This window comes from Coturnix japonica, chromosome 14 (assembly GCF_054131305.1).
Source record: "Coturnix japonica strain WE chromosome 14, WE-NBRP24, whole genome shotgun sequence".
Lineage (NCBI taxonomy): Eukaryota > Metazoa > Chordata > Aves > Galliformes > Phasianidae > Coturnix > Coturnix japonica.
Window position 1 is genome coordinate 2,568,421 of NC_140676.1, and position 12,463 is coordinate 2,580,883.

The 12,463-nt window shown below is 46.7% G+C and overlaps 1 protein-coding gene across 3 annotated transcripts in view; it reads left to right on the top strand.

Moving 5' to 3' along the window:
• The window catches only part of CHSY1 (chondroitin sulfate synthase 1), a 58,181-nt gene that overhangs the window by 20,311 nt on the left and 25,407 nt on the right, over positions 1-12,463 (top strand). The window contains exon 1 of one of the 3 annotated variants that reach the window (XM_085515248.1): positions 12,049-12,099. The exons of the other annotated variants lie outside the window; for them this stretch is intronic. Within the exon in view, the coding sequence (XP_085371374.1) occupies positions 12,064-12,099 (36 nt within the window). The 5' untranslated portion in view covers positions 12,049-12,063. Of the gene's footprint in view, positions 1-12,048; positions 12,100-12,463 lie in introns of those variants that run through there. 3 annotated transcript variants of the gene reach the window in all.

A 12,463-nucleotide genomic window follows, 5' to 3' on the forward strand; every position in this document is an offset into this window, starting at 1 on the left:
TTTTTCCAGCACCTCCCTCCCCACGGGAGTGGTTGCACTTTTTGCAATTGCTCATATCCATCATGTAACAACATGAGGTGCTGCACAGCCCAGCAGAGTTCTGCTTAGTGAGGGGTCCTGGTGGGCTCAGCTCCCCCCTCCTGCTGCATTTAGTGGCCTTTTCCCCTCTTTTTCTTTAGTTCTTTCTCTTCTTTTGCAGATAGATTTAGGCCACTGCTTTTAAAATGGTTCAGTTTCCACCTTCGATGTGCTGAGGCTGCTGGAGCTGCTTTGCTTCTAATGCTATTCAGGATGTGCCTTTTTTTATAACCTGATTTTTTTTTTCCCCCCTTCTTCAGTCAGGTCTACAAAGAATACTCTGTTCCATGTGCTTTATGTGTATGATTCCTCCTTAAAGGACGACTCATTTCCTCTACTTTAGAGGTATTTTCTTAAATCTGTCACTTCCTGTCTCTTTCTTGGCTGTCTGATTTGCCAGTTTTTCTCCATTTTTTTTTTTTCTTTCTTGTTCTTTTTGTAACTGTTCCACTCATTAACTTCTCAGATCCTTCGGGAATCGCGTTTTGCCCAGTCGAGGTGAAACTCCCTTTTTACTCTCTGGCAAGAAATATTCGACGATTCATTTAATTGCTAAATTGGCTTCCAAGCAGAAGCAGGCTGGGAGGACTGCAGGGGAATTAATCATGCCCGTTTAACAGAAGGGATTGAAAATGTGAAGGCTGCACTCAGGACGTCAGCAAGGGCTGAGCTGCACAGTAGCTAACAGGGGTTTGGTGTTTTAGCATCCCTCAGAGCCATTTCTTGCTGGCTTTCCCAGCGCCCTTTTGTCTTAAGGAGCAGAGCACACCCTGCCACAAGACAGCGATGCCTCCTCTGCTTTGCAGAGCAACTCCTGCTGCAAGGGGAGGCTGCAGGGGACACCTGAGCACTCACAAAGCAGCACAGAACACAGGGATGCCCAGGGATGGAGGTGTGGGGTGCAGCTGTGTGCAGGTCCTTGTGCTTACCCGTGTTCCTCTTGCCCTTCCTCCAGCATGCACGCTGCTGCCTTTTTGGGTTCAGTTGTCTTTCACATATGCACAATAGGAAATTAATTCTGCTGGGACAGAGTTCAGTTCAAAACTGCAAGTGCTGCTACATCACATAAGATTTAAGATGTTGTTTATAGTATAACAGAAATACAGCTGGGCTACCAGAGTTACTTCTAAACATGGCCTGGCATCAGGCTGACTTAGACTCTGGTATCGATGGGTGTGACTTGGTCAGGTAGCAAAGTAACGCTGGTTTACATCAGCGTAGACCAGGCTCATAAATCTGGTGTGTGACTGTGATGTGCTGCAAGAAGACAGTGAGGTCTAAAAGATGGTTTTGTTCAGAGTCCCATTCAAACAAAGGGAGTTCCTTCTTCAAGAGCCTCTGCCTGCAGAACTACAGCTCTTAGCTCAGCTTGGTGGGACTCCAAAGGCAATCTTACAGCTTCTGTAATTCTCCCAAGTAGCTGTTCTGTGTCTGGGACTGGCAGGACTTTAAAGCTGAGTGTCTTGGGCTGTTGCAGGATGGGGCTGCAGCGCTGACTCTTCCATTATCCATCTGGGGATCTCCCCTTGAAATCTGCAAAGCCCTTCATAAATAGTGTCTGTGGGGTGGGATGTTGAACTGCTGCTTGTGATTAACTATCTAAGATGCACTGCCTGTAGCAGATGTCAGTGGTGTCTTGCACGCACTGGGATTTAGGAAGGACTTATGTAGCTGATTTTGTGTCTGGAGAGAAAGAAGCAACTTGGTTGGGGACAGATAGCACTGCATGGCACCAATGGTGTGTGCTGGTTTGGTATTTGGTGGTTAATTGAAGTGTGGGGGGTGGGAGAATGAGAAATTACAGATATGAAAGATGTTCTTACATAGAATAACATCAGTGTTTTTATCTATCCACTGATAAATATCACTGCTTATAAAACACAGCACTAAGGTCTCCATGATGACCGTCACTTCCCTGCCAGCCTGATGTGAACGCAGTGAGACTTCCCCCTTGTTGGCCATGTGTTAATTCTGACGTGCAAGTGATGGGGAAGGACCTGGTTTCCAGAGTGCAGAGCATGATCTGAGAAGTAAAGCAGCCCTGTTTTGTCTCCACATTGTGCTGCTGAACACAGCCCTGCCCTCTGAAAGACCTTTCTGATGGTTACACTGCACAAACCACAGAGCTTCCAGTTCCTATAATCAATTCAGGTTATTGCTGCATTTGTTGCTCGGTAAATGTTAATAGTCTGAGAACTGCAGTCATTTTCCCATTATTTATAGAGCAGTTTAGCCAAGCCAATATAAACCATCATCATCTTTGAGCCTTGTTGATTTTTAAGTGCATCAGGAGTTGCAGGGCAGGTGTAAGTGGGAATCCATGATGGTTTGTGTGGTCATTTTGGACACCTCATGGTTTGGTACTTACACAGTGAATGAAGGCAGCAGTATCTTGTGCACGTTGCCACGTGCACTGAGATTTCAGATGCACGGGCTGCATAATATACATTAATTGTCTGCAGAGATGCCAGAAATACTGTTGTGCAAAGTACTGGGTGTAAGCTTTGCCCTACACATGGGAAAAGTAGCGGAGAAAGCTTTTACACAGCAAAACTGAAGTTCCCCAAATGGAATGGAATAGAGTGGTTTTGTAATAGGAGAGAGTAATGGGACGTCAGTGATGTCTGGAACCCTTCCCCTGCCTTGATATCTCAAAGGGGATTTTAGGGCAGGGCTGCCTTGTGTCTGCCACTCAGTATCTCCAGTTGTACTCCTGCCCCACACCCTGGAACCATCTTGCACGTCCCTACTTCTCCACTGGTTTTGATTTCTGGTGTTTTTTAACCTTTTCCTGCACTCCAAGGACTCGAGTACTGTGTTCTTTCTGGTGCGGTGTGTTTGTGTTGCACAAGCTGTGGTGTTCAGTCTGCTCCATCCCATTTTCCTCCTCTTATTGCCACCTGGAGGTTCTTGGGAGTTCATTTAACAGCCCTCTGCCTCTGCTCTCTACCTGGTAATATTTTTCTTTGGATTCCTGTCATCCTCTGGAGCATTGCCTCTTACTAATTGAGAGCTAATGCGAAGTAGGGCAAACATTGTAAAGGGCAGCTTTTCCGTGAAGAGCTCTTTAATTGCCAGCAAGAGAGGGTTCTATCTGAAGTGTTTCCTTTCCCGTCACTTAATGCAGGTTCAGGTATTGCCCTTCCTGTTGGTAAGAGAAAAACACGTTAGTAGAAGTTGGTATTTGAAGGTAATGATTAATGGAGCTTCGAGGTGTGGGGTTGGTTTCGGTGTCGGGAAATGAAGCGGGCATTCAAATGTGTGTATTCCGGTCTGCTGGCCCCTCCCTGGAGGTGTTCAGGGCCAGATTGGATGGGCCCTGGGCAGCCTGATCTGGTGCTTGATCAGTGGTTGGCAGCCCTGCCCTTGGCAGGGGGTTGGAACCGGGTGATCCATGAGGTCCCTTCCAACCGGAGCTGTTCTGTGATTCCACATCCTCCTCTTTGTCTGGGAACCAGCATTGTTTGGTGGGAAGCTTCCATGGCCAAACTGCTGTGAAATCTTGTTGAGCTCTCAATTTATAGACGGGGCTGGGTTGCTTATGATTCAGATGGCTCCTCTGGCTTCCTCCCACTCCCTTCTCTCCCCACGTGCCCTTTGCAGCACTCCAAAGGGCACTGCGGCAGTGAGGGAACATCAGAGCAGCAAGGCATGAAGCTGAGAGCTTTTTAAATCTAATGAGTTAATATCCTTTGGTAAAGAACTATGGCCTGGGGCTAGCTGTGTGCAGGTGGGGAGGAAGGGAAGGCGCATCTGCTTTTGCTACTGATGTCTAATGGTGTGAGAACAGTTTTCAAGTTGTTCATTTTCATGGTGATCAATAACAGCAATGAGGAAGGGCTGCTGGCTCTTCAAGTGTTTGCCAGGTTTGTGTTTCTCCTCCCTCCTGCAGGAAAGCTTTCTGTGTTTCAGGGCTTGGTTAAGGGAGAAATACAGATGCTTGCTTCTTTGCTTACCTGGGGCAGGGCTCGACAGACCATGGGACTGTGTCATCTGAAATTATCTGAATAGGAAAAGAAAACATTATCTGGTTTTCCTGAACACCTTCTGGTGTTGTGTCTTACAAAAGAGTGGATATATATTGCAAACCAAAGACTTGCAATCCTATAGAGTTCTCAAGATGCTGGAGCTGTAAGGACAGCGTGAAGTTACTCCTTAACCCTTTTTCCTATCTAGAATTATAGCTCTTGCAACACAGTCAGCCATGAAAAAGGGATTTTTGCAGCCACGCTTTGCCCTTTCTGTATGGTAAGCACAAAGATAAGCATGTTTATGCTTGAACATGACAACACAACAGAAAATAACTGTTGATCTGATTAGCTCCTTGAGACAGAGCTTGGCTTCCTGGGCTGCATGGGTGTTTGCCTGCCCGGGGCAGTGCTGCTGAGGCTTCAGCCTCGCTGTGTTGTGCAGCAAGTTTGGACAGCAGACAGAAAGCAGCAGCTCTGTGTGTCAGACCGGTGGCTTTGTGCGCTCAGATGAAGCTGGAAGTAATAAAGGCTGAGCAGAAGGGATGTCTGAAGATCTTGGGCCAGACCCATGTGCTTTTTTTTTTGCTTCTTCTTGGTCTTGTCCTGGTTTTGTTGTTGTTGTCTTGGCTGATTTTTTTTTCTTTTCTTTGTGCAAAAATGGGTTTTTATTTTCACCTCTTTTTCTTTTAATCCAGGCGTTCAGGAAAGCTGAAGTTGAAATTGGCTTGTATTGGTGGCTAGATAGAACCGAGGAGCAGACAGCCGGCATTTCTCTCAGAAAGCAAGTATTCAGTTAAGTCAGTAAATCCCCCTATGACACTTTAATCCTAAACCAGAGCGTGAAGCCTCATGCAATGAAACAAATGACCACCACATTAGGGAGGACTCTCGGAAGTCTCTTTTAACTGCTGGAAATGAAGACATGCTAACGTGCTGCTCGTTCCATGAATGTTTCCCAGTTGTACGCTTGTAATGGGCAAATACATCACCTTTCACCACAGCTGTGATTAAACACCGTAGGGTTGTTGAGCCGTCAGCATACAGAACTCCCTGAGAGCTCTCAGTGATGTGATGTGATGCCTTTCTTCTCTTTTCCACTCTTGCCACAACTGCAATGCAAAGCTCAGGGCTGCGAAGGCTGATGTGCTGCAGAGCTGTAAACCCAAAGTGTCTTTCCATTCAGGAATGACTTTCCTGTTCCACCTTTGGACTCCTGCTGCTGTCAGCAGTTGTTCCAGCGGGTGATTCAGTCAAAGCAGGTGCACAAAAATGGCCCTGTAGGGTCACGCTGAGGAAATGCACTTGTTCTGCACCGTGTTTGCAAACAGCAGTTTTGTGGGTAGGGTTTGTGCTCGGTGTATTCAGTCTACAAGACCCCCACATGGAAAGGATGACGTGCACTGGCAGGGCTGTTTCCTTGATTAGATGTTATCTGTTTGTTATCATTTTCATCTGCCACCCCATTTCTCTGCACATCGGCTCCAGATGTGTTTGCTTTGCAGCACCGCTGCCCTCTGATGCTGAGGTATGACCTCACCCTTTGCCTCCTGCTCTCTCTGCCTCTACTTGCCCGTTGCCTGTCAACTTCCTTTTTGCATTGTAAATTCTGGAGGTCAGAGAGAGGTTGGGGCTTTTTTACTATTAATTCTTTTTGTTCCTCATTCACTTTGTTACCAAGCCTGATGAGTTCCCATCTGGGCTAAGAGAGAGCCTTAAGCTATCCCCAGACCGTAAATTATGAACAGAATTGTCTTCAACTTGCAGATTCTGAGCAAATCTTTCTTGGAGGTGGTGATTAGAGCTGAGGTTGGTTGTCTGACGAGTGTGAAGTTCTCACAGCTGTCTGGCAAAGCGGTCTGCTTCCTGCAAGTCCTCCTTGTACAGTTGGCTCCGACTCCATGGTAATAAAATATCTTTTGACAAGTTCTTCTTTTTCTTTTCTCTCCCTTTTTTTTTTTAAGTTTTATTTCACCCTTCTCTGACTCCAGCACGTGGTCTGGGCTGTTTCCCTGGAGGACAATGAGAGAGGCCTTGCCTTTCTGGCAGTGGTATTACTGACCCTCCCACTGCCTGAGTCTCACCACCTCTTGGTTAGCAGCCTTTTGCTTGCATTTTATGGCAAAACTGTGCCTAAGACCTGCCTGGGACTCTTGACTTCGTTGCTTAGTTTTACTCTTTGTAAGGAATTGTTCATGACGTGCTGAGGACTCTCTTATGGATCAGACCCAGAAGTGTTGTGTGCTACAGAGATGTCCAATTATTCCAGACTCTTACGAGGGAAAATAACTTTGGAAATAGAAATGTCCATAATAGGGTATGTGCACAGGGATCCCTGCAGGGTGTGGGTTTCAGAGACACTTGTCTCTGCTGTTAATACCAGCCTTCACAGCCACAGACTTCTATTTAAAGGTATATATATATATATATGTTTTTACTATGGGGTACAGGAGAACAAAAAATAATATGGTTCAATATAATACTAAAATTCCAGTCAAATGCAGAATTGCCTTGCTCATTTAAGGCCTTAGGTTAGTCAGCCAGTGCTCAGTTTGGACTCTTTTGCTTCCTTTTTTAAGGGAGGAGTAGGGAAACTGCTGTTTAAAATATCTCAGCCTTTTATTTATGGTTCTCTTCCAAGGATTTAGCAGCGCTGAGTCGTGGTGAGGATTGTCCTTATCCAGCATATGTTCCCAGCCCGATTCGCTTTTGCTCTTCAGGTTGTCCTGAAAGGTGTGTGTGAATAACCCAGCAAGGGCTCTCCAAAGGATGGGTGCTACCAGAGTGGTGTTTCCTACAGCTGCACCTGTGTGCCTCAGCCATTCTGCAGGCTGTGGTTCTCCTTGCTGGCTCCACGTGGCACATCACCATGGAACACTGGGCAGCTGGGCTGGAACCTGCAGCTCTGCTTGGCAGGAGATCAGGCTGCTGAGCACTGCAGGATGTGAGGCCAGACGTGAGGATGGGCACAGCTCTGGGTTTCCTCCCCTGTTCCTTGGCCGTAGTTTGCTGTGGTCTCCACTCCTTCGTCTGAGAAATCACAGAAGCCAGCTGTCTGTGCTGATGTTTTTCTTCTGCCTGCTATTGGCAAGGATCTCCTGATGATGCCATGGTTTGGTTTTCTTGGGTAAGGTGACCAAATCCTAGGAGCCATTGGCCAGGATGGTGTATTATCTGTATTTCTACCCACAGAGCGTGTCTGTTAAGGGAGTCCTGATGTGCATCTCTACCAGAACGTATCAAGCCATTAATAGTGAACCTTGTGAGTTGTTATGTGTCTGGCAATATCTGCTTACAAAACAGGCATTGGCTCTTCTTGGTGCTGGCGAGATTACAGCCATCTGAATGGCTCCAGTGGTCTTTCACCTCTCATAGGATAGGAAACCAAGCAGTCAGTAAGAGATGCTGTTCTGTCCACCATGTGAGCAGCCTAAGGCTTGGGACACCTCTGTCCTTATTAGGGCTGGGGAAGGACACTGGGACAGACATCTCCTTGTGGGGCAGGGAAGCAGAGGCTGGTGAGAGGTGGCACTGGATGCTTTCTGCTCACAGATGGAAGTTTTCTTACTATATAAAAAAGGCTTGCGAACATTTTGGTATCTTAAGTGCACTGTCCAAAGGTATATTCATCATTTGACAAAGTAGTGTTGAAGCCTTGACAAGTGGAGGTTACAAATGAAGTGAGGTTTGGAGGAGGAGCCAAGTTCTCTAATTTTTCTGATGTTATTTAGTCTGAGCAGAAAGGTTTTCAGGCCAGCAGCTCTTCTTCAGGCTGGAAAAGGCAACTTAGATGCTGAAAGCTTGTCAGCCTCTTTGCTCCCCAGCCCTCCTGCTTCTTGTTTGTATCAGTTGGTCTAATAAAAGATCTTACATCTCCTGAAAAATGTTTCCTCGCTAAACATTTCAGCAGACTGGCTTGGATTTGTCAAAACTGTCCCGGCGAATTGGACAGATTTCCACAACACTCCTGTGTGGTGTTTAAAACTCAAGGATGCGTTTGGAAATGCTGTTCAGCTTTTTAAAAGTGGGTGGTAAAGTATTATGGACGAGACAGTGGCCTTTAATGCTTTAGTTATTGAAAACCAGGCTCTAGTTAAACAGTCCTGCAGCAGATGTTTGCTTTGCCTTTCTCCTTTTTGTTGCAGCTGGGCTGTTCAGCTACCAGAGGTCCTGCTGCTTTGTCACCTGGTGTTAACTGCAGCAATCTGTGTCAATCCTTGCTTTACCTCTTTGTGTCCACCTGACTCATCAGTCTCTCTCTTTTACATCAGGTAACCACATGTTCCTGTCTTTTGGAAGCACTGTGACAAGGGCTCAGCCAGCAGCTCCTCATGTAACATGAGTTAGCTTGGTGCTGGCAGACCCGATAATCCCATCAGGACAGACACATCAACAAAGCATCTCTCAGAATAGCATGGGCATGGTGCAGGGGATGTGAGTCCAGCATTGCTTTGTCTGTGTCCCTGGCAGAAGTGCTGTGCTGAGTTGTCACACACACACACAGCATCTGAAACGTTCTGCTTCTCAGCTGCTGTGTTTGTGGCAGTAGCTGACAGCTCGTATTCTTGACCACTGTTTCTCAAACCCTTCCTGCAGGTGAGCCTGGAGCGCTGCTTTGAGGGTTGTGAAGCCATTAACGTTCTCTTGACAGATTCTGACCTTTGCAACAAATTGTGTTTTATTATCTTTGCAAAGAACAGGGAGCTCTGGGCTTGTGCCTTCCATAGAAGCACTGCGAGGGGATTCAGCAGCCTGCAAGGCACCAGTTCTTGCTGCACTCCCTTGCTGGACTAACAAGCAATCTTTGTCAAACTGACAGTACTGGGATCTGTGCTACGTGAGGCAGCTCAGATGTTGCATTTAGTTTTTTTCAACCTGCTGATGGAAGGCATCTATTAGTTGGATGTGGCTGCGTGGCGTTCGTAAGGATCCGTCTCTCAAGCCTGTGGTGGTCTGCTTTTAAGTGGCATTACTGTCTTTTAAAATTATGTTGGAACTGTGGCAGCCCATTGATGGTGGGGATTTTTGTCAGGCTGGGGGTAATTACACGCTCACAAATAATGGCTCCTGTGGGCTGTAGGGTGGTGTAAAGGCAGGGACCTGAGCAGGAAGGTAGGGCAGAAACAGAGTGGGGAGGCTGCAGTGTGCTTTCAGCCAGAGCAACAGTCAGTCTGGTGTTGCTGTACCAGATGCAGATCCCCACTCTTGTTCTGCATTGTGCTGGTCCATCACCCTAGCAGGGGCTGTAACTTGCAGTACAGAAGTTTTGCTGTTTGAGGAAGTAGGTACAGCTGATTTTAGGTGTCTTTGCTATGATAGAAGCACCGAGGTTGGATTCGCAGGTCACAGAGTCCAGGCCTGACAATAGACCTGGCCCAGAAAGGGCACTGGGAAAAATTGCTTTTAATTGCATTTGGCAGAATTGATTTTAATGTCTTGTGTGTTGTCGTTTTGTTCGGTCCCCAGACCCTAAAGGTGCACGCTTCAAATTATCACGGCCACTTCTGGTGCTTTGCTTCTGTCCCGCTGACTTCTAACTCCACACAGGCCTGCAGATTGAACACAGAGGTTTTTGTAAGCAGCATCCAGTATCTCTGGGAAAAATCTACAGAATTCAGTGGTGTGAATACCTGTCTGAAGATCAGAGACCCTCCCAAAGGGTGCTGGTTCTCTTAGACATCTGGGTGCCTGAGAACAGGCTCTTTCTGGCTGTGGTGTTGTTCCTGTGAAATCACCTTGTGGTTTTTGGTAGAAGAGGAGGACACTGTAGAAGCAATTTCTCTTTCTGCTTGGGTAGGTTATTTTATTTCTCGAGCCCCTGAACTTCTCAGGAAGGACTGACTGTAGGAGTTCAGTGGAAATGGCAAACGTAATGGTTTCCGAAGCAGCCAAGCGTCTCTCATTGCTTCGCATCCTGCACTCTGTGGAGGTTTTCTGCTGCTACAGTTGGTGACATTTATAGCTGCTGCTAACAGGGAAAGGGTGAAAGAAAAAAAAAGACTTGTTATTTCTGCAGTCATTGCAGAGCTCAGGACATCAACTTCAGGAAATTAGAACTGGAGGGCTTCTCTTATTTGCTGTTAGTCTTCCTGTCCTTTAAATGAATGCTCCCCCAACCTTCTCAGGCACTCCCTGCTTCTGAGCTGCCTGCAAAGGGACCCAGAGTGTTGTGCTCTTCCCCATAGGAGAGGAGTTCCCAAATGAATCACAGAATCAATAACGTTGGAGAAGACCACTGAGATCATCCAGTCCAACTGTCAGAAGGTTAAAATGACCTGAGAGCCTGTAAGAATCCATACAGCACGTTGGCAGGGAGGGAGTAAATGAGCGAAGTTGAGAAATGCAGCATTTGGTGTACAAATTTCTTAAGAAAACAAAAAAGGAGGAAAATTGGCAGGGAAGCAAAGGCTGAAGCTTGCAGGTCTTGCAGGAAACAGTGCTGAAATCTGCAAGCTCTCTTGAAATAACGGCCTTTAAAGGGAGACTTGTTCTGGCATCACAGACCCCCATATTTCTTATGGCCTGACGTATTGCGTGACCCGTATGTTTAGCAACCCGTTGCTGTGTCACAGCACTTACACGGGGTTTCATCACATTGAAAGCAGTCAGGTTCACGTAATGTTGCTGCAAGCAATGCTCTCTTGCCTGCTTTTTGCCTGCTTTTTGCCTGCATTTTGCTTTAACAGAGCCGAGTGGAGCAGAGCTCTGACTGAAGCCACGTGCATGGCGCTGGGACACACGTTTCTGCACGCACACCAGGCACAGTCCCAGGAAGCTTTGCTTTCTGCAGCTCTTTGAGGATTGCCCATCTTTGTAGCAGGTACAGCTCAGACTTGCTGCGAAGCAACGATGTAAAGAGGAAGGCAGATATTGCTCATGTGTTGAAAATACGGTGTGAAACGTGGCGTGATGCTTTCCTACTTCGTAGCGCTTGGTGCAGTGCCAGACTTTGTCTTTGCTCAGAACGGCCCCACAGAATTTGGAAAGGAGCTTTTTTTCCTTAGCATCTCAGTCTCTCGCAGTTGAGGCAGTTCACTTGAGATGGCGTTTACTTCCGAATGCTGTGTTGAAAGCAGTGCAGTGTTGGGAGGGCTTTGCTGTTTGCTTGGGGAGTAAAGTGGGGAATAAAGTGGTTCTGGATTGAGCTCACGTTGTCATTCAGCACAGTTTCCTCAGAGGTCTTAAGGGATGCTAAGGTGTCTAAGTCTTTTTTTTTTCTCTTTATAAATAGCTATTGCCATCTGTCTTTTTATATTGTCCTTATTTTAAAGTTACCATTAGTGCATTGCGGTGGCAAACTGCTAGCACTTTTCCCCCGTGATTTCTTCCACAGTCCTTGCTTTCTTCATGCTTTAAATATTAATATAAGGATTAATTCCTATGGTAACGCCGTAGAAGTCTTTCATGGTAATGATTAAAGGTAACACTTCTGTGTTTCTCTGTGCTGCTCCTGAAGCTCTCTCTAATCTCCTTTGACAAAGCTGAAGGTTGCTACCGAAGCCCTACCGGGATGAAGAGGCAGGGGAAGTGGTGACCCAGCTTTAGAATGAGGTTCTTGCTGGTTTTCAGCCCAAACTCTTCCAGCGCTATGAAGAAAGAATGATTTCTTTTGCCGTGCGGGCACAGAAGAATGAAATTCTGTGTTTGAGCTTTAAATGGATTTGCTGGCGTACACTTACAAGATGTTAGGGCTTTGACAGGGGCCATTTCTATTGCGAGGAAAAGGAGACGTGCAGTAGTTTATTTGGCTTCCATTCCCAATTACGTTTTGGTCGAATTAACTTGATTTCCCCCTTTTATTTCAATTCTGTTACACTTGCAGCTGGGAATCTAATAGCAGGCATGTTTAAACTGCTGTGCTACCACTATCGGTACCTGTTGGTTTACATCATTTCCATTATGTTTCAAGCTCCTGTGATGGTGGCATCATTAGTCCAATGTTCCAATCCATATCTTACCTCAACTTTGTCCTGTCCTTGCCCCAAGACAACGAGCTGCACCACTCCTATAGGATAGAATGGGCGAGGTGCTGGCTGCTTTGCACGCTCACTGGGTGAGTCTGTTGTTTGCATGTGGATTCCTGCTCATGCAAGCACAAATAAGGACTGGGTGGTAGTCATTGATGTGAGACAAAGTTTAGTGGTGTGCTGAATTCACTCGGGTAATGATCTGGGGAATTTGATAGGAAGGGTCACAAGGTACTGGTGGCATGTGAACCAGTCGTATGCCCATACAACAGTGGTGGCCGACAGCTGCTTTGGGCAGAGCTCTGTCAGGAGGTGCAGGGAGGTGTCCTCTGAGGTCCTTCACCCACTGCCCAGCCCTACTGGGGCACATCACAAGTGCTTTGTCCTGTGCTGTGCCCCCCAGTGTGTAAGAGAATTGGGTGTGCTGCAGTCCGATGATGGGCAACAATG